Raw genomic sequence first — 23,015 nt, forward strand, 5'->3', positions numbered from 1 at the left:
ATCGGATATCATACAGGGTACAGTATGAGAGATCCAGGTTGTGTTATCGGATATCATACAGTGTACAGTATAGGAGATCCTGGTTATGTTATCGGATATCATACAGGGTACAGTATGAGAGATCCAGGTTGTGTTATCGGATATCATACAGTGTACAGTATAGGAGATCCTGGTTATGTTATCGGATATCATACAGGGTACAGTATGAGAGATCCAGGTTGTGTTATCGGATATCATACAGTGTACAGTATAGGAGATCCTGGTTATGTTATCGGATATCATACAGGGTACAGTATGAGAGATCCAGGTTGTGTTATCGGATGTCATACAGTGTACATTATAAGAGATCCAGGTTATGTTATCGGATGTCATACAGTGTACATTATAAGAGATCCAGGTTATGTTATCGGATGTCATACAGTGTACATTATAAGAGATCCAGGTTATGTTATAGGATGTCATACAGTGTACATTATAAGAGATCCAGGTTATGTTTTAGCCTCTTGGAGTATTGGATGTCATACAGTGTATATTATAAGAGATCCAGGATATGTTTTAGCCTATTGGAGTATAGGATGTCATTCAGTCTACATTATAAGAGATCCAGGTTATGTTATCGGATGTCATACAGTGTACATTATAAGAGATCCAGGTTATGTTATCGGATGTCATACAGTGTACATTATATGAGATCCAGGTTATGTTATCGGATGTCATACAGTGTACATTATAAGAGATCCAGGTTATGTTTTAGCCTATTGGAGTATCGCATGTCATACAGTGTATATTATAAGAGATCCAGGTTATGTTATCGGATATCATACAGTGTACATTATAAGAGATGCAGGTTATGTTATCGGATGTCATACAGTGTACATTATAAGAGATCCAGGTTATGTTATCGGATGTCATACAGTGTACATTATATGAGATCCAGGTTATGTTATCGGATGTCATACAGTGTACATTATAAGAGATCCAGGTTATGTTTTAGCCTATTGGAGTATCGCATGTCATACAGTGTATATTATAAGAGATCCAGGATATGTTTTAGCCTATTGGAGTATAGGATGTCATTCAGTCTACATTATAAGAGATCCAGGTTATGTTTTAGCCTATTGGAGTATCGCATGTCATACAGTGTATATTATAAGAGATCCAGGTTATGTTATCGGATATCATACAGTGTACATTATAAGAGATCCAGGTTATGTTATTGGATGTCATACAGTGTACATTAGAAGAGATTCAGGTTATTTTATCGGATATCATACAGTGTACATTACAAGAGATCCAGGTTATGTTATCGGATATCATACAGTGTACATTATAAGAGATCCAGGTTATGTTATTGGATGTCATACAGTGTACATTAGAAGAGATTCAGGTTATTTTATCGGATATCATACAGTGTACATTATAAGAGATCCAGGTTATGTTATCGGATGTCATATAGTGTACATTATAAGAGATCCAGGTTATGTTTTAGCCTATTGGAGTATAGGATGTCATACAGTCTACATTATAAGAGATCCAGGTTATGTTATCGGATGTCATACAGTCTACATTATAAGAGATCCAGGTTATGTTTTAGCCTATTGGAGTATAGGATGTGTTACGGATTCGGCCCTAGTGGTTGTTGTTATGATTATTGTTGTTGATTGTAAGTATTCTGGTGATTGTGGTTGAAGGGAAAGGGTTATTATAGTTAAAAGATTTAAAAGCGCTCCTGGTAAAAATGTGGCCGGAAATCCGGATCGTGACCGGAAGAGGTTGAGCGAGGAAGAAGAGGCGGTAGGAGATCGTGAAGGGACGTGGTTGTTGAAGCTCCGGACCGAGCGGTCGATGTACAGTGCGAGTGAACTTTGCGTCCTTGAAGGGAAGTTCGGGCGATAAGGGATATCGCCGGAGTGCGTGGAGCCTGTGTCGTCGGGTATCCTCATTGAGGTTCCGGAGGATCCTTGCCTCAAAGCCCGGGTTCGAGTGAAAGCCGTCCGCCATCTTCGCCACGCGAGCAACCTGCAGTGAACCGGTTTTGGTCGTGTCGGCTGGGCATTATTCCCCGGTGGTTTGCCGGGGACGGCGGTGCAAGAAAGGGCGCTTGAGAATTATACGGAGGCTCGTGGATTGAACCGCAAACGTGTACGTCGGAGCGCGTCTTTGTGAGGTTCCTTTCCACCGCTGTATTGCTGGGTGCTGAACAACGTGACCTCGGGGTCGCCTCGATCGACTACGCCTCAATTGACTTTGATCGGGCCTTGACTCCCCGATCGCGGGAGCGCACAGAGACATTGGGACTTCGCCTTGGAGGGGTGCAGAGACATTGGGGAGGTGCCGTGAATTTGGGGTTAAGGGGCTTGATAAGGTTATCATCGTAAGATTTGAAAGTAGGGGTGATTGCCCCATTGTTGTATGGCTCTTTGTGTGTGATTTATAATATATTATTGTTTGTTCATATTGTTTGATCCCTGGTGTTGGGCTAGCGGCTAGGGTGCCGGCTTAGGATCCTAGGATCCTGGGTTCGAATCCCGGTCAATCGCTGAATTAACGCCAGGGGGGTTGACTCAGCCTGTCATCCTTCCGAGGTCGGCAAATTGAGTACCAGTTCACTGGTAATTCCCTGCTTGTCGTTAAAGGCGGCAAAAAGGGTTGGCGTCAGGAAGGGCATCCGGCCGTAAAACATTGCTTCAAAAAGGGGACCGAAAAACAACAACAACCACGGTTCCCGAAAAAGGCCAACCCCCGCTTGCGGGGAAAAATGGCCTCTAAAGGTGTTTTTTTTTTTTGTTTGTTTGTTCATAACCTGGTGTGGTTGCACTATTGATTTGACTGTTTCATTTGCTGGTTCCATGGAGGGTTTCATTATTTGCTGGATTTCAACCAAGGATAACACATCTTTCTGCCGGGGACCCTCTCGGGGTTCGGAGTTCTACCGAGACCAGAGGAAAGGGGAGGACCCCGTAACAGATGTCATACAGTCTACATTATAAGAGATCCAGGTTATGTTATAGGATATCATGCAGTGTACATCATAAGAGATTCAGGTTATGTTATAGGATATCATACAGTGTACATTATAAGAGATCCAGGTTATGTTATCGGATGTCATACAGTCTACATCATAAGAGATCCAGGTTATGTTATGGGATATCATACAGTGTACATTATAAGAGATCCAGGTTATGTTATGGGATATCATACAGTGTACATTATAAGAGATCCAGGTTATGTTATCGGATGTCATACAGTGTACATTATAAGAGATCCAGGTTATGTTTTAGCCTATTGGAGTATAGGATGTCATACAGTCTACATTATAAGAGATCCAGGTTATGTTATACGATGTCATACAGTGTACAGTATGAGAGATCCAGGTTATGTTATACGATGTCATACAGTGTACATTATAAGAGATCCAGGTTATGTTATAGGATGTCATACAGTGTACATTATAAGAGATTCAGGTTATGTTATCGGATGTCATACAGTGTACATTATAAGAGATCCAGGTAATGTTCTATGATGTCATACAGTGTACATTATAAGAGATCCAGGTTATGTTATCGGATGTCATACAGTGTACAGTAAGAGAGATCCAGGTTATGTTATAGGATGTCATACAGTGTACATTATAAGAGATCCAGGTTATGTTATAGGATGTAATACAGTGTCGGCCTATATTATAAGAGATCCAGGTTATGTTATCAGATGTCATACAGTGTACATTATAAGAGATTCAGGTTATGTTATAGGATATCATGCAGTGTACATTATAAGAGATCCAGGTTATGTTATACGATGTCATACAGTGTACATTATAAGAGATGCAGGTTATGTTATAGGATGTCATACAGTGTACATTATAAGAGATGCAGGTTATGTTATCGGATGTCATACATAAACAAGAATGTATCAATTGAATGCAGGTTTATTAGCAACAACGATGAACAATCAATCTGCAAGACAAAGAAAGCGATGGTAGATATTAGAATAAGATAATAGATACAGAATATGCAAATAACAATGCGCAGTATTACACAAGATGAGAACGCAATAGAGAACAGCACCATACAAGAGTTGTCTATCTCCCTTTCCCAAAAACGTTCAATTGTGACACAGAATAGAACGAAACTGGAGACCGAGAAAAAGGATCACATGAGTTTATAATTGATATTCTACTGAATTGAATCGGGCTGGTGGTTTGATAATTCGCTTCGGGCGGCCCGTCACCACCCGATCAATCGTCGGAGTCCTCTGAGGGCAGTTCGTAATTTCCTGGTCCATTGTGGGAGTCTCCGGTGGGTGGTTCACTATCGCCCTGTCCGACGCCGGAGTCCCCTCCAGCTGGTCCATCATCACCCGAACCGTCAAGGGGGCAGAAATAGGCAGTGACCGTGGAGGTGTGGCGGTGGTCTGCACATGTGGTTGGTTAGCGACTCTCGCGGGTGGTGTCATCGCGGTGGTGGAGCGGAGTGTCTGTGATGGTAAGCCCGGCGCAATGACATGTTGGGGTTCACCCTTCTGGGGAGTGGTAACAGGATTGAGACAGACTCTTGGAGCGGCGATGGGTTGGGTACCAGACATTAAGTATTTCGGTACGATTGGCATAACACTTGGCATAACGGTTGGCAGCATGCCACTTTTGCCAGTCGTAGTGGGAGTTGTCATGCTGAAAGGCGTAAAACGTCGCAGGAACTTACGATTCCGGAGAGTGATTCTTCCGGAGCCATCCACCTTGACAACGTATTGATCGAATTGTTTTACCTCAATCACGGTTCCGGTCCGGTCCCATTTTCGTGGTTCCAGGCCGGTCTGGTTCTGGATCCGGACATGGTCCCCGACGGCCAGTGGAGGTAGTTTTGTCGTGTGTTCAGAGAGTCTTTCGATCTCCCTGGCATGCCGAATGCGCAAAGCTTCCTCACGATTGTTGCGTGTTTCCCGCCAGGTGTCCGATGGCAAGTATCTGCCTGGGATGATGGGTATGAAGTCCTTGACTGGCCTCTTGAAGATGATCATGGCTGGAGACAACCTAGTGTCCTGATCCGGTGCATTCCGGTACTGGAGTATTGCACGTTGGAACCGATCAGTGTCTAGTTCACCATTGGAACCAGTGTTATCGGTGATCATTCTTTTCGATGTTTTGACTGCGATCTCGGCACGACAGTTGCTGTGTGGGAAGGCAGTGGATGACAACCGATGGTTAACGCCCCACCGACGCAAGAAGTCTTGGGTGTCATGTGCCGTGAATTCTGGCCCACAGTCAGATGCCAATTCGTCGGGGATACCATAAGTGGCGAAGTTCGACCGCAGACATTTCACTAGGCCTTGTGCCCCGCCAGTAGTTAGCTGAATGATTGGCCAATTAGAGTAACGATCAACGGTGACCAAATAACTCCGACCCTTGTGATGAAAGTAATCTGAACAAACGTACTGGAAAGGGTAGGCAGGTTCAGCTGAGGCTGTAGGTGGAGCACTTGGGTGCGATGGGGCCATCCGATTGCAGTGTGAGCAGCGATTGCGCATCTCATGAATCTGGGGAGTGATTCCAGGCCAAAAGATCGAGCTGCTGGCCCGGGTGGTCATAGCCGTGACTCCTTGGTGAGCAGCATGAAGATTCTCAAGGACAAGCTTCCGTAGCTTCGGTGGGATGATAATCCTCCCCTTGTAGACCACTATGCCATCAATAGTGTAGAGGTGTTCACGGAAGGGAAAGTATTCCAAAATGGACACAGGGAAATCGTCCCGACTGGCAGGTAGACCCTGCTCAATAGAATTGAGTAACTGCAGCATCTGAGTGTCACTTGCTGTTTCGTCCCGAACATCGTCCCAAGTGACGGACCGCACAGAATCGAGTGTCTTGATGGCTGCCATAGAAATAGCCATTTCCATGCCAGAGTCGTCATCTGTGGTCCACAGCCCAGTCAAGGTGTGCTGTCTTAGTGTAGTCGATGTGGCCACATCCATAATGGAGGAAATGTCATCCACCAGTGGCAGTCGTTCCGATGGTCTGGCACCCGACGGATGTCGTGAAATCGCATCTGGTACGCAGTGTCGTTTTCCCGGGATGTGGATAATTCGGAAACGATATGCTAGGGTCCTTTCTTTCAAGTTGGCAAGCCGCGTGTTATGGATGTCCTCTAATCGTCTGTCACCAAGAAGCTTGATTAAGGGCTTGTGATCGACGGCAATAATCAGGTTCTTGCATCCCAACACAAAATACTTTACTTTTTCCAGGCTGTCCGCCACTGCTAGAGCTTCACCCTCTATCGGAGCATAGCGCGACTCCGCTGCATGGGTGAAGCGGCCTCCAGCAAGGGTGATTTTCCAGCCATCAGGGCAGCACTGTGGGGTTTCACCAGGGCATCTGCAGTGTTTTTGGAGGAGCCAGAAGCCAATCCCATCCTTCGACCAGTCAGTTGCGAGACATGTTGTCCGTTCCTTGTCAAAGATCCGGACCCCATTTGCGACTTCAGATATGATGAGTCGTTTTGATTCTTCGAATAGGGATTGTAGTGTTGCATCCCAGTAGAAGGGGGTGCATGGTTTTAGGAGGTCCCGAAAAGGTCGCATCCTCTCGGTCATGCTGAAGCAGTATGTTACCTGATTGACTAGCCCAAACCAGGAGCGAATGTCAGTAATTGTTTTTGGTGTGGGGAAGTCCTGTATCGCTTGGAGATACCTTTGGCATGGTCGTACACTGTCCATGGTGATCTCGAATCCAGCGAATTCGACCGTGTCCTGACCAAAATGGAATTTCGTCGGATTTTGCGTAATCCCATTACGGCCGCACAGGTCGAGCCAGTTGCATGTCTGAAAAAAGCTCTCTTCCAATGTGTCGCTCCACATGATGGTATCATCAATACATTTGGACTTGTTTTTGAAGTCCGATACGATTTCGTCAAATCGTCTGGAGTATCCATCACCTGAAGCGATGTAACCTTGGGGAGTGGTGCAGTAACGGTATCGGCCCCATGGTGTGATGAACGTTGTCAGATGGCGGTCACATTCTCTGATTGGAACGCTGTGATAGCCATTCCAGGCGTCTGTTACCGTCTTTTTGGTGTTATGTGGCACCGCCATTGCTTGATGGAAGGGTGACTGGGTGTGGTGGGTCTCACGTGTGCAGTGCGCATTCAGTGGTTGCAGATCAACTGTCCTCCGTGGGGTCCCATCCTTCTTTGGACAGACGACCATTCTGCTGCACCATGTCACTGGTTCACCAATTGGCACCGGTTCCAGAACCCCTAACCTGATGTCACGATCGATACCAGCCTTGACTTCTGCCTGCCAGTGTAAGGGGACAGGCACTGGGGTGTGCACCGCTTTTGGTGTTGCCTCGGGGTCAACCATCAGTGTGAGCGGCGGACCTTCCATGTGGGGTAGTGGCTGGTGTTCGCAGACATTGAATGTGCTGCTTTTGTAGTACTCCAGTAGCCATTTCTCCAGCCTCTCTCGGTTCTCGTCAGTGGCCGGAAATGGGATAGATGTAGGCAGTGTAGGGGGAAGCGATCTTACCGGGCAGTTACAATTTGCATCGATAACTGCTGCCACTGCAGCACCAACTGTGTTGGATTCGCCAATGGTTGGGAAGCTACTAGACACGAGGCCTAGATCGACGCATGCTTCACGACTGAGATACATGTTCCGTGTGTCAGGTGAGATGTAGCAGATTTGTCGGGTTTCAATAATGTCGCCATTGGCTGTGCGACCAGACAGGTGTAGGAGCATGGCGCCGATAATCCGGACCCTTCCACTGTTAACAGCATTCATCTTCAGGTTGACAGGTAACAGGTCTTCATTACGCAGCCCGAGTTTGTGGAAAATATTAAGTCCTGTGGGGCAGCTTTGACAGCCAGTGTCGGCCATGGCCTGGAGCCTGGCCGATTTTGGTCGGGATGACAGTGGCTGGCCGAAATGGTCATAAGATTCCTTATCGATCCGTGCTATGAGTTTTATGTACGGCTGTGGTTGAGACTTCTTCTTGGTCCAGCCAGAGAGGTGGTCAAATATATGGTGGTCGAGGTGTAGTGGAGTTGACAAGGTGGCCATGGCCCTTTTAATTTGCGGCTTCCAAATGGCCGTTTCTCGTTCCGTGACAGAGCAGAGGAGATCGTGGACCTGGCTGCTTTCATCCACATCATGAGCATCCATTGATTTGTCCGTAGGTTTGTTGTCCGCCTTTTTCGTGCCTCCCCGGCAGACATGTGCAAAATGGCCGCGAGTGGCGCATTTACTGCATGTTTTCCCGTAGGCATTGCAGAATTGACGCCTTTGGTCGATGTTCGGCTGTTTGCCATGACCAGTTTTGCCGCAATAACTACAAATGGCCGCCTGCTTGTCGGTAGTGATCAGGGCTCTTTTGTTCTTCCAGTTTTTGTATTGGCTTGCGCCATGAGCGCCTTCACTATCGAGCAAGGCATTCTGGGAACGTTTCCCTGCTTCCTTGGCCTCGACGAAAATGAGAACTTCCTCCAAGCTCATGTTCTGATTTTGATCGCCGAGAATGTCCTGTTGTATATCTTGATCGGCGAGTCCCCGACATAGGACATCGCGAACCATGTCCTTGGTGTAGTTGACATCAGTAGGGGGATTGCATGAGCATACAACAGAAAACTTGCAGATCTCAGCTTGACCAGCCAGACGGGCTGCGTAGGTACGAATTGGTTCTTCTCGGTCCTGTCGCATGTTGTGGAGGTTTACGCGGGACACCATGGTATTCTCCTCTCGGACAGCAAAGGACCGAATGGCTTGTAGTATAGCTACCTCGTCCTTGATTTCAATGCGTGGGTTGCTGCGGTGGAGGTCACGTCGTAGGTTATCATCACAACATTCAAGGAGTTGAACGCGAACATCATTGCTGATTATCTGGGTCGCTGCCTTGTAACCATCCCATCTTCTGGTGAAATATTGCCAATCTTCGCTGGTACCGCCGGTTTGGATACGAGGACGGCTGACTTTGTCCGGTTTGGCTGGTGCAATGGACGTGTGGGTCATGGCGTGGATGGAGAGCTGGATAGCAGCAACGGCATTGTCAGTGCTGTCAGTAACGTAGACACAGCTCGGGAAGGGGCAGACTGCAGCAGGCATCTTCAGATGAGTTGATTGTTCATAAACAAGAATGTATCAATTGAATGCAGGTTTATTAGCAACAACGATGAACAATCAATCTGCAAGACAAAGAAAGCGATGGTAGATATTAGAATAAGATAATAGATACAGAATATGCAAATAACAATGCGCAGTATTACACAAGATGAGAACGCAATAGAGAACAGCACCATACAAGAGTTGTCTAATACAGTGTACATTATAAGAGATGCAGGTTATGTTATCGGATGTCATACAGTGTACATTATAAGAGATCCAGGTTATGTTATCGGATGTCATACAGTGTACATTATAAGAGATGCAGGCTATGTTATCGGATGTCATACAGTGTACATTATAAGAGATGCAGGTTATGTTATCGGATGTCATACAGTGTACATTATAAGAGATGCAGGTTATGTTATCGGATGTCATACAGTGTACATTATAAGAGATGCAGGCTATGTTATCGGATGTCATACAGTGTACATTATAAGAGATGCAGGTTATGTTATCGGATGTCATACAGTGTACATTATAAGAGATCCAGGTTATGTTATCGGATGTCATACAGTGTACATTATAAGAGATGCAGGCTATGTTATCGGATGTCATACAGTGTACATTATAAGAGATGCAGGTTATGTTATCGGATGTCATACAGTGTACATTATAAGAGATGCAGGCTATGTTATCGGATGTCATACAGTGTACATTATAAGAGATGCAGGTTATGTTATCGGATGTCATACAGTGTACATTATAAGAGATTCAGGTTATGTTATAGGATGTCATACAGTGTACATTATAAGAGATGCAGGTTATGTTATAGGATGTAATACAGTGTCGGCCTATATTATAAGAGATCCAGGTTATGTTATCAGATGTCATACAGTGTACATTATAAGAGATGCAGGTTATGTTATCGGATGTCATACAGTGTACATTATAAGAGATGCAGGTTATGTTATCGGATGTCATACAGTGTACATTATAAGAGATGCAGGTTATGTTATAGGATGTCATACAGTGTACATTATAAGAGATGCAGGTTATGTTATAGGATATCATACAGTGTACATTATAAGAGATTCAGGTTATGTTATAGGATGTCATACAGTGTACATTATAAGAGATGCAGGTTATGTTATCGGATGTCATACAGTGTACATTATAAGAGATTCAGGTTATGTTATAGGATGTCATACAGTGTACATTATAAGAGATGCAGGTTATGTTATAGGATATCATACAGTGTACATTATAAGAGATGCAGGTTATGTTATAGGATATCATACAGTGTACATTATAAGAGATTCAGGTTATGTTATAGGATGTCATACAGTGTACATTATAAGAGATTCAGGTTATGTTATAGGATATCATGCAGTGTACATTATAAGAGATTCAGGTTATGTTATAGGATATCATACAGTGTACATTATAAGAGATTCAGGTTATGTTATAGGATGTCATACAGTGTACATTATAAGAGATTCAGGTTATGTTATCGGATGTCATACAGTGTACATTATAAGAGATGCAGGTTATGTTATCGGATGTCATACAGGGTACAGTATGAGAAATCCAGGTTATGTTATAGGATGTCATACAGTGTATATTAAAAGAGATCCAGGCTATGTTATCAGATGTCATACAGGGTACAGTATGAGAGATCCAGGTTATGTTATAGGATGTCATACAGGGTACAGTATGAGAGATCCAGGTTATGTTATAGGATGTCATACAGTGTACATTGTAAGAGATCCAGGTTATGTTATAGGGTGTCATACAGTGTACATTATAAGAGATCCAGGTTATGTTATAGGGTGTCATACAGTGTACATTGTAAGAGATCCAGGTTATGTTATAGGGTGTCATACAGTGTCGGCCTATATTATAAGAGATCCAGGTTATGTTATAGGATGTCATACAGGGTACAGTATGAGAGATCCAGGTTGTGTTATCGGATATCATACAGTGTACATTATAAGAGATCCAGGTTATGTTATAGGATGTCATATAGGGTATAGTATGAGAGATCCAGGTTGTGTTATCGGATATCATACAGGGTACAATATGAGAGATCCAGGTTATGTTATAGGATGTCATACAGGGTACAATATGAGAGATCCAGGTTATGTTATAGGATATCATACAGGGTACAATATGAAAGATCCAGGTTATGTTATAGGATGTCATATAGGGTACAATATGAAAGATCCAGGTTATGTTATAGGATGTCATATAGGGTACAATATGAAAGATCCAGGTTATGTTATAGGATGTCATACAGGGTACAATATGAAAGATCCAGGTTATGTTATAGGATGTCATACAGGGTACAATATGAAAGATCCAGGTTATGTTATAGGATGTCATATAGGGTACAATATGAAAGATCCAGGTTATGTTATAGGATGTCATACAGGGTACAATATGAGAGATCCAGGTTATGTTATAGGATATCATACAGGGTACAATATGAAAGATCCAGGTTATGTTATAGGATGTCATATAGGGTACATTACGGGAAGTCATACAAGTTCTGTTGGGAGTTTGGATGCTTGAGATAATTGTGGACGAATAAAAGGTAAAACGTGCTCATTGGGGAATATGTCACGATTTTAAGTGTACCAGGTTCGAGTTCCACACTGTCCTGATCAGGTAATGGGAGCGGAGAGAGCAGACGGGGACGTGTTGAGAAGTCTTGGAGGTCGAGGTTGAGGAGGTCCAAGGGTGAGTCATGGGTGACAGAACAAGCAAGCCAATGATGGAATGGAAAAGGGAAACGAACATCTCCGATCTAATGAATGTATAAAAGCTCAAATGAACAACCAGCAAATGTGTGCCCGTTTCGCTCTCATCCACCTCCTCATACCGAGCAGCAAAGGCCTTCCAGGTACAAACCTGTACTTGGCGACCAAGTTGTTTGGAAACGGCGTCGCATTACCGCACGCATTACAGGGAGAGTCTCGGGACGTGTCCGTGACCCTTTAGCTCCGCCCATCGCTCCTCCCACCGGCCACGCCCTGACTCTCCCTCAGTAACATTACAGGCGCTCGGAGAGGAGGACGGAAGGAAACGGTCAGACGAGATAGACAGGCAGACGCGCAATTTGCGTGCGGCTCCAGCGCTCAGGCATTTCACCTCGACTCCTGTGGTAACCCCTCCCAAAGGAGCACCGCACCGAGCGGGTTTCACTTTCTCTCAGCGGACGCGGCAATTCCCCGTCTTCTTCAGCTTCAGTTCTTCATTTTCTCTTATTCCTAACATTGCCACATATCCCTATCTGTCCTTGTTTACCAATCGCACTCCCGAGACCGTGAGCCGCCGAGAAACAAGGTCTCCGGTCAGTAAAGAAGAAGAAGAAGCGTTGTCAAGGAGAAGAGTGAGGAAGAAGAATCCCTTTGGAATGTCTTCAGGTAAATAAAGTACCATTTGATTACAATACGTTTCATATAAATGGTATAAATGATACTTGCACAGTAAGTGAGACACTAATACGAGCGTTATGGTGAGGATTGTATGGTATTTCAGTAAATGCAGTAAATATCTTGTATACAGTACAGGTGCATACATATACATCTGAATACCACGTTTAATATTGTTTCGCAATCTATAATTCTGTATTACTAATGATTTGATACTTTAGTTTATGAAATCCGAGCGGAGCCTCCTCGGTACGTGCTGTGTGCAAGCACGCGGGACGGCCGGCTTTCCTGCCATGAGATATGGGTTTTGGTTCATGAACGCTGCTCGTTGATTGGTCAGACGGAAACCACGTGCCTTGGAATCCGCGCGTGGTTCGAATCTCCCGAGCACGTGGATACATAAAGGTGTGCAGCGCTGTAACGTGGTGGACATGTCGATGTAGTGCGCAGAGTACAATGGCAGAGACGATTTGTTTGTTATTAAATTATTAAAAGGGTTATATATATATATATATATATATATAGTATTTATTTATAGGTGTGTATACGGTACAGGTACACACTAATAGTAATATCGTGATTGTTCTGCTTAATCGTGGCGTTATGATTGCCACTTACTGGGAGTTTAAACGTTTGTACATGAGATGGCTTTAAAACCGTCTAAATAAAAGACGAATCGAACCCTAAACTAACAAAGTGAAATCCATTCAAATCCATTGGGATTCCAACTTGGAACTAACAATGTGAAATCCATTCAAATCCCTTGGGAATCGAACCCAGAACTAACAATGTGAAATCCATTTAAATCCCTTGGGAATCGAACCCAGAACTAACAATGTGAAATCCATTTAAATCCCTTGGGAATCGAACCCAGAACTAACAATGTGAAATCCATTTAAATCCCTTGGGAATCGAACCCAGAACTAACAATGTGAAATCCATTTAAATCCCTTGGGAATCGAACCCAGAACTAACAATGTGAAATCCATTTAAATCCCTTGGGAATCGAACCCAGAACTAACAATGTGAAATCCATTGAAATCCCTTGGGAATCGAACCCAAAACTAACAGTGAAATCCATTTAAATCCCTTGGGAATCCAACCCAGAACTAACGATGTGAAATCCATTCAAATCCCTTGGGAATCGAACCCAGAACTAACAATGTGAAATCCATTTAAATCCCTTGGGAATCGAACCCAGAACGAACAATGTGAAATCTATTCAAATCCCTTGGGAATCGAACCCAGAACTAACAATGTGAAATCCATTAAAATCCCTTGGGAATCGAACCCAGAACTAACAATGTGAAATCCATTTAAATCCCTAGGGATTCGAACCCAGAACTAACAATGTGAAATCCATTTAAATCCCTTGGGAATCAAACCCAGAACGAACAATGTGAAATCTATTCAAATCCCTTGGGAATCGAACCCAGAACTAACAATGTGAAATCCATTTAAATCCCTTGGGAATCAAACCCAGAACGAACAATGTGAAATCTATTCAAATCCCTTGGGAATCGAACCCAGAACTAACAATGTGAAATCCATTTAAATCCCTAGGGATTCGAACCCAGAACTAACAATGTGAAATCCATTTAAATCCCTTGGGAATCGAACCCAGAACGAACAATGTGAAATCTATTCAAATCCCTTGGGAATCGAACCCAGAACTAACAATGTGAAATCCATTCAAATCCCTTGGGAATCGAACCCAGAACTAACAATGTGAAATCCATTTAAATCCCTTGGGAATCGAACCCAGAACGAACAATGTGAAATCTATTCAAATCCCTTGGGAATCGAACCCAGAATGAACAATGTGAAATCCATTTAAATCCCTTGGGAATCGAACCCAGAACGAACAATGTGAAATCTATTCAAATCCCTTGGGAATCGAACCCAGAACTAACAATGTGAAATCCATTTATATCCCTTGGGAATCGAACCCAGAACTAACAATGTGAAATCTATTTATATCCCTTGGGAATCGAACCCAGAACTAACAATGTAAAATCCATTCAAATCCCTTGGGATTCTAACCTGGAACTAACAATGTGAAATCCATTCAAATCCCTTGGGAATCGAACCCAGAACTAACAATGTGAAATCCATTCAAATCCCTTGGGAATCGAACCATAAACGAACAAAGTGAAATCCATTCAAATCCCTTGGGAACCAAACTCGGAATTAACAAAGTGAAATCCATTCAAATCCATTAGGAATCGAACCCTGGAACTGACAAAGTGATATCCATTAAAACCCTCCGGGAATCGAACCTGGAACTAACAATGTGAAATACATTCAAATCCCTTGGGAGTTGAACCCGGAACTAAAAAGTGAAATCCATTCAAATGCCCTGGGAACTGAACCTGGAACTAACAATGTGAAATCCATTCAAATCCTTTAGGAATCGAACCTGGAAATAACAAAGTGAAAACCATTCAAATCCCTTGGGAACCGAGCCCGGAACTAAAAAGTGAAATCCATTCAAATCCCTTGGGAATAGAACCCCGGAACTAAAAAGTGAAATCCATTCAAATCCCTTGGGAGTAGAACCCAGAACTAAAAAGTGAAATCCATTCAAATCCCTTGGGAATAGAACCCAGAACTAAAAAGTGAAATCCATTCAAATCCCTTGGGAGTAGAACCCAGAACTAAAAAGTGAAATCCATTCAAATCCCTTGGGAATAGAACCCAGAACTAACAATGTGAAATCCATTCAAATCCTTTAGAAATCGAACCTGGAACTAACAAAGTGAAAACCATTCAAATCCCTTGGGAACCTAGCCTGGAAGTAACAATGTTAAATCCATTCAAACACTGGGATTGAATCTGGAAATAACAATGTTAAATCCATTCAAATTCGCTGGGAATCAGAACCCTGTACTGGACACCTCTGAGGTAAACTTGCTCTCACTCCAACGATCAAGTTCAACATCAAATTCAAACATTGATATCTTACATAATCATGTTTACTTATCACTGCGTAGTGTCGTAAAAAAAATGTACGTTGTACAGTGTGGTATATTAAAAGGTATATGTTGAAGTGTAAAGGGGTATGTTGTAGTGTGAAGGGGTATGTTGTAGTGTAAAGGGGTATGTTGTAGTGTAAAGGTGTATGTTGTAGTGTAAATGTGCATGTTGTAGTGTAAATGTGCATGTTGTAGTGTAAATGTGCATGTTGTAGTGTAAACGTGTATGCTGTCGTGTAAATGCGTATGTTGTAGTGTAAATGTGCATGTTGTAGTGTAAACGTGTATGCTGTAGTGTAAATGTGTATGCTGTAGTGTAAATGTGTATGTTGTCGGGTAAATGTGTATGCTGTAGTGTAAATGTGTATGTTTTAGTGTAAACGTGTATGCTGTAGTGTAAATGTGTATGCTGTAGTGTAAATGTGTATGTTGTAGTGTAAATGTGTATGTTGTGGTGTAAAGGTGTATACTGTAGTGTAATCGTGTATGCTGTACTGTAAATATGTATGCTGTAGTGTAAACGTGTATGCTGTAGTGTAAACGTGTATGCTGTAGTGTAAATGTGTATGTTGTAGTGTAAAGGTATATGTTGTAGTGTAAAGGTGTATGTTGTAGTGTAAACGTGTATGCTGTAGTGTAAATGTGTATGTTGTAGTGTAAACGTGTATGTTGTAGTGTAAACGTGTATGCTGTAGTGTAAACGTGTATGCTGTAGTGTAAACGTGTATGCTGTAGTGTAAATGTGTATGTTGTAGTGTAAAGGTATATGTTGTAGTGTAAAGGTGTATGTTGTAGTGTAAACGTGTATGCTGTAGTGTAAACGTGTATGCTGTAGTGTAAACGTGTATGCTGTAGTGTAAACGTGTATGCTGTAGTGTAAACATGTATGTTGTAGTGTAAACGTGTATGCTGTAGTGTAAATGTGTATGTTGTAGTGTAAAGGTATATGTTGTAGTGTAAAGGTGTATGTTGTAGTGTAAACGTGTATGCTGTAGTGTAAATGTGTATGTTGTAGTGTAAACGTGTATGTTGTAGTGTAAACGTGTATGTTGTAGTGTAAACGTGTATGCTGTAGTGTAAACGTGTATGCTGTAGTGTAAACGTGTATGCTGTAGTGTAAATGTGTATGTTGTAGTGTAAAGGTATATGTTGTAGTGTAAAGGTGTATGTTGTAGTGTAAACGTGTATGCTGTAGTGTAAACGTGTATGCTGTAGTGTAAACGTGTATGCTGTAGTGTAAACGTGTATGCTGTAGTGTAAACGTGTATGCTGTAGTGTAAATGTGTATGTTGTAGTGTAAACGTGTATGCTGTAGTGTAAATGTGTATGTTGTAGTGTAAAGGTATATGTTGTAGTGTAAAGGTGTATGTTGTAGTGTAAACGTGTATGCTGTAGTGTAAATGTGTATGTTGTAGTGTAAACGTGTATGTTGTAGTGTAAACGTGTATGCTGTAGTGTAAACGTGTATGCTGTAGTGTAAACGTGTATGCTGTAGTGTAAACGTGTATGCTGTAGTGTAAACGTGTATGCTGTAGTGTAAACGTGTATGCTGTAGTGTAAATGTGTATGTTGTCGTGTAAACGTGTATGCTGTAGTGTAAATGTGTATGTTGTAGTGTAAAGGTATATGTTGTAGTGTAAAGGTGTATGTTGTTGAATGTGATGGTTCTCACTATTTTGTCGTCCATTGAAGAGTAAATGCCACAATGTCCTTTGTTTGTGTTTAGTTCATTTGTGACGTCACAAACCTCCATTGTTACTCCAATTTTACCCGTTCTGACCCGTTTACTTACCGTTTGAAACTTACCCGTTTACTCTGTTCCAATTGGCATTGATCCATTTATCCGGCTGGATTCGATCGGCATTTCAAACACTCCTCGTGGCCCCCGTGACCTACGCACTGTCGGCGTACCATTTAGAGGCGTACTCCTCCTCGTCGGGTGTAATCCTCCTCATCAACTCACCTCGGCATCCTTCATATGTAATCGTGACCCTTTGACTTTCTTGGAGTCTTCTCAAAACATTAACATTCGTTTGGCTTCGCTCTTCACGTCATGTTTCTAATGACATCACAGCGGCTTCACGAGTCCCACGATGTGCCGTTTGATTGGCTCTGCCCGTTATTGGGCGCCACTTTGTTTGTGACCTTTGCATTTCCCCCGACGATGCGACGGCGGAGTTTGCTATGCTAATGTCTGACGTCGCAATCCACACTATATGATGTGATGTTGTTTGAAGCTTTCGCTTGCATTTTTTGCATTTCATTTCCATCACGTCGATACTTGACCGACGCCTTTACGTCACTCGGTGAGCTGCTCTCCACACCATGGGGGAGTCTGTTGTGGAGTAGAGAAGCTGTGCCGTGCGCGATCCGAACGACGAAGACCTCTTCCTCGTGCCATTAGTTTAGTTGCAGCCTGCAGGTATCGGTGATGAATCGTTGCATTGTCACATTGCCAACGAACGTATTACATTCCAAAGGTATTTGGAAGATTGCATTTCACTTTTGCCTCTAGTTGAATGTAATTCCACCCGTGGTACTTTTACCTACTCTCTTGACTCGTCTACCTGTGCGATTTCCAGTTTCTCAGCATACCGCGTGCTGGGTGTTGACTGAACTAGCTGTCGCGGTTAATGATACACCTGGAGGCGAGGTAGAGCGGTTTCTCCGCCGCATCAAACGGTTCGTTCTAGCCTGTGCGTCACCCTAACCCTAACCCTAACCCTAACCCTAACCCTAACCCTAACCCTAACCCTAACCCTAACAACCTAACCCTAACCCTAACCCTAACCCTAACCCTAACAACCTAACCCTAACACCCTAACCCAAACAACCTAGCCCGAACAAACTAGCCCTAACAACCTAACCCTAACCCTAACCCTAACCCTAACAACCTAACCCTAACACCCTAACCCGAACAACCTAGCCCGAACAAACTAGCCCTAACAACCTAACCCTAACCCTAACCCTAACCCTAACAACCTAACCCTAACACCCTAACCCGAACAACCTAGCCCGAACAAACTAGCCCTAACAACCTAACCCTAACCCTCCATCGAGCGAACCACCGACTTTCCCACGAGCAAGAGGCACAGCAGGTTTCCTAAGGGAGTAGCATGAGGGGGCCGGCGGGTGGGGGGCCTTTCCTTAATTGGGCAATGACCGAACCGCATGTACTGTGTTGTTGGGAAGATGAAAAACACCGATTTATTATCCACCACCGATTCCTCCAGATAAACGTCGCCATGTTTGGCTGTGCGCATCGCTGATAGTATCTGTGACGTTTCTGCATCATCTTGTCACACATGTGCATCATGTAAGCGCGTGTTGATCTCCTTGGTAACATCAGCAGATGCTTGATATTTGTACACCTGGGAATTGGGGTACAGAGAGTAAATGTGGCTGCCAAGCCTACAACCACGAGGATGCCAGGGTATATTTAACCACGGTAGATATTTGGGCCAGTACCACACGGCCAATTTCCATTCCGCAGTACGGCTTCAGCGTACATAGGTGTGGTCGGTCACCTTGACTCAGACAGACTCTTCGTTTTCTCTGACCCTCTTGATGGCTTCGAGTCTGCCCGAGTTCTAAACGTCGTTCACCAGGAGTCACAATGTACCACGTGACGTGGTGAAACTCGATTGGAAACACCTGAAACTTCATTGGAAGGTCTCCCAAACCGGGAGGTTCATATCGACATGTGTGCATTTTGTTCCCAGAATGCTTGCTGGATCACATGCAGCGCACGGAGTTTCACTATTATGCCTCCGAGATGTTCCTCCACCATGAAAAGTCCAGTCCTCCACCCCGACGCGGACGCCTTTTGGTGCGGGCTTAGTCATTGCCATGGGTTTCTCTGCCCATCTGGCAATGGAAAACTTCCTCGAGCTCCGCTGGCTTTAGGCCCCAATCGCACTGGCCTGTCGCCGAGGCTTGACGAGGGGCCGTTCCTGTCATGGCCTTTAACAATGGCGCTGCATGCTAGTGGCATCCGAGAGATGTAGACATCTGCACAGTCTATTTTATACAAAAAAAAACTTCCAAAAGAGCAGCACTTGCGCCATGTGTTCTTATACAACACAGATTGCCGTAACAACCCGACCAGCGCATGTGTTTCAGAAACTTTAGATCCGCCCTTTAAAACAAAACACATGTTACAAACCAAGAGGCCGTGTCTTTGCCTCTGTTTTAAATCATTACTCCCGCCAGGGAGTAATGCATTCGATCGTGTGTGTGTGTGTGTGTGTGTGTGTGTGTGTGTGTGTGTGTGTGTGTGTCCGTGTGTTCGTGAACAAGATATCTGGAAAAGTTCTGATCGGATTTGGATGAAAGTTGGTGGGATGATTTCCCTTGGGATAAGGAAGAATTGATTAGTTTTTGGTGAAGCTCAGGATATTATTCCGGATCCAGGAATTTTTTGAAGGATTTTTTTACCATTGGAAGATAGAGCTCATTTTTTAAAACATTATCTTCTATATATTCTATAGTTAACATTCTGATATGAAAATAGTTTTCATATTTGCTGTAAATGTAGTTTAAACTCGTGGTTATGCGTTAGAGCGGTGTATTTTGTTAGCAGCGTCGTCTTCAATGTTCATTTTTTTTCTAATAAAGACATATTCTGTCATTTTAAAACCACCAAAGTGTGTATTAGGTTTCCCCGTTTCATAAAATGTATCGCTTGATACGTATAATGCTATAAAAGTTTTTTTTTTTTTTTTTTTTTTTTTACCTCAGAAGAGATATCAACATTTACCTCAGCGAATGTCAATCGCGGTGTCGGTATTTTGATGAACTTATAAAGACTTGGGTGAGTTATAAGTGTGAACAGCATGTGCACGGGATTCTTCCCAGAAGAATGAGTGGTCGCATTAGCTTGTACGACTTAAAATGAGCGAGTTTTGTTTTGACGTTTGGGCCAGTTTTACATGTTGTATCCCTAAGGAATGAAACGAACGTTTTCCTGGATTACAATTTTATTTGAAATCACACATGCCTCAAAATACACTCACTTATATAGAATTGAACGCTGAATCCGAAAATGTAAGTGAAATTGCCGTGTTTTTTTTTAACATTATCTTCTATATATTCTAAATATATATCTGTGCAGTGTCTGTCTTGTGTTGTCTTGTCTTGTGTTGTCACTGAACTACTCCCTCAAACTTTTGTGAAATTGTACTATTCCAACTTGACCCATGGCGGGACTTTGCGCTCTACTGAGTGGCGTTCTAGTTCCTTTTTTTTTATTTATAGTTTACTGGCGGCTCCCTCGCCAGAGATTGGGAATTTGGGATATGGGAAATGGAGAATTCCTCATTGGCATTGTGAAACATCAGATTTAAAACTGCTGAATGTTTTATTACTCCCGCCAGGGAGTAACGCATTCGATCGTGTCCATCCGTGTGTGTGTGTGTTTGTGAACAAGATATCTGGGAAAGTTCTGAACGGATTTGGATGAAAGTTGGTGGGATGATTGCCCTTGGGATAAGGAAGAATTGAATAGTTTTTGGTGAAGCTCAGGATATTATTCCCGATCCAGGAAATTTTTTTTGGAAATTTTTTTGGGAAAGATTTTTTCTGTTTTACTGCATTAAAGCTTTTATTCTTTATTCTAAAGCTTTTATTATTATTTTATTTTCACCATATTATTCTTCTTTTTTCTAACTTATTCACTATTATTATTTTATGGTGAATATGAATTTTATTTAACTATTTCACCACTTTATTTCACCACTTCACCACTTTATTTATTTCACCATATTTTATATTAAATATATTAATATTATAAATATATTGATATATTAATTTTATATTCACAATATTTTATTAAATATTAAATTTCACCATATTTTATATTTTATATATATTTCACCATATTTAAATATTTTTAATATTTTATTAAACCAAAAATATGGTGAAAAACTTTATTTCACCACTTCACCAACTTCACCACTTTATTTCACCACTTTATTTCACCAACTTCACCACTCTATTTCACCACTTTATTTCACCAACTTCACCACTTTATTTCACCACTTTATTTCACCACTTTATTTCACCACTTTATTTCACCACTTTATTTCACCACTTTATTTCACCAACTTCACCACTTTATTTCACCACTTTATTTCACCAACTTCACCACTTTATTTCACCACTTTATTTCACCAACTTCACCACTTTATTTCACCACTTTATTTCACCACTTTATTTCACCACTTTATTTCACCACTTTATTTCACCAACTTCACCACTTTATTTCACCACTTTATTTCACCAACTTCACCACTTTATTTCACCACTTTATTTCACCAACTTCACCACTTTATTTCACCACTTTATTTCACCACTTTATTTCACCACTTTATTTCACCAACTTCACCACTTTATTTCACCACTTTATTTCACCACTTTATTTCACCAACTTCACCACTTTATTTCACCACTTTATTTCACCAACTTCACCACTTTATTTCACCACTTTATTTCACCACTTTATTTCACCACTTTATTTCACCACTTTATTTCACCAACTTCACCACTTTATTTCACCACTTTATTTCACCACTTTATTTCACCACTTTATTTCACCAACTTCACCACTTTATTTCACCACTTTATTTCACCAACTTCACCACTTTATTTCACCACTTTATTTCACCACTTTATTTCACCAACTTCACCACTTTATTTCACCACTTTATTTCACCACTTTATTTCACCAACTTCACCACTTTATTTCACCACTTTATTTCACCAACTTCACCACTTTATTTCACCACTTTATTTCACCACTTTATTTCACCACTTTATTTCACCACTTTATTTCACCAACTTCACCACTTTATTTTACCACTTTATTTCACCACTTTATTTCACCACTTTATTTCACCACTTTATTTCACCAACTTCACCACTTTATTTCACCACTTTATTTCACCAACTTCACCACTTTATTTCACCACTTTATTTCACCAACTTCACCACTTTATTTCACCACTTTATTTCACCACTTTATTTCACCAACTTCACCACTTTATTTCACCACTTTATTTCACCACTTTATTTCACCACTTTATTTCACCACTTTATTTCACCAACTTCACCACTTTATTTCACCACTTTATTTCACCAACTTCACCACTTTATTTCACCACTTTATTTCACCAACTTCACCACTTTATTTCACCACTTTATTTCACCACTTTATTTCACCACTTTATTTCACTAACTTCACCACTTTATTTCACCACTTTATTTCACCAACTTCACCACTTTATTTCACCACTTTATTTCACCAACTTCACCACTTTATTTCACCACTTTATTTCACCAACTTCACCACTTTATTTCACCACTTTATTTCACCAACTTCACCACTTTATTTCACCACTTTATTTCACCAACTTCACCACTTTATTTCACCACTTTATTTCACCAACTTCACCACTTTATTTCACCACTTTATTTCACCACTTTATTTCACCACTTTATTTCACCACTTTAACTATTTACA

General features: G+C 42.1%; 2 protein-coding genes across 4 annotated transcripts in view; one reads left to right on the plus strand and one right to left on the minus strand.

The window, feature by feature from the left end:
• Nucleotides 1–3,912: 3,912 nt before the first annotated feature.
• Nucleotides 3,913–23,015, minus strand: part of LOC144892202 (uncharacterized) — a 997,431-nt gene continuing 978,328 nt past the window's right edge. The window contains exon 2 of the mRNA XM_078777570.1: nucleotides 3,913–5,167. Coding sequence (XP_078633696.1) covers nucleotides 4,162–5,127 — 966 coding nt within the window. The 5' untranslated portion in view covers nucleotides 5,128–5,167 and the 3' untranslated portion in view covers nucleotides 3,913–4,161. The remainder of the gene's footprint in view (nucleotides 5,168–23,015) is intronic.
• The window catches only part of LOC137427962 (uncharacterized), a 40,769-nt gene continuing 29,907 nt past the window's right edge, over nucleotides 12,154–23,015 (plus strand). For 2 of the 3 annotated variants that reach the window (XM_068117828.2, XM_068117832.2), the window contains exon 1: nucleotides 17,913–17,976. In XM_068117828.2, coding sequence (XP_067973929.2) covers nucleotides 17,928–17,976 — 49 coding nt within the window. In that variant the 5' untranslated portion in view covers nucleotides 17,913–17,927. Of the gene's footprint in view, nucleotides 12,513–17,912; nucleotides 17,977–23,015 lie in introns of those variants that run through there. The other variant, XM_078777568.1, reaches the window with a different exon arrangement.

Source organism: Myxine glutinosa, chromosome 5, assembly GCF_964187855.1.
Source record: "Myxine glutinosa chromosome 5, kmMyxGlut1.1, whole genome shotgun sequence".
NCBI lineage: Eukaryota > Metazoa > Chordata > Myxini > Myxiniformes > Myxinidae > Myxine > Myxine glutinosa.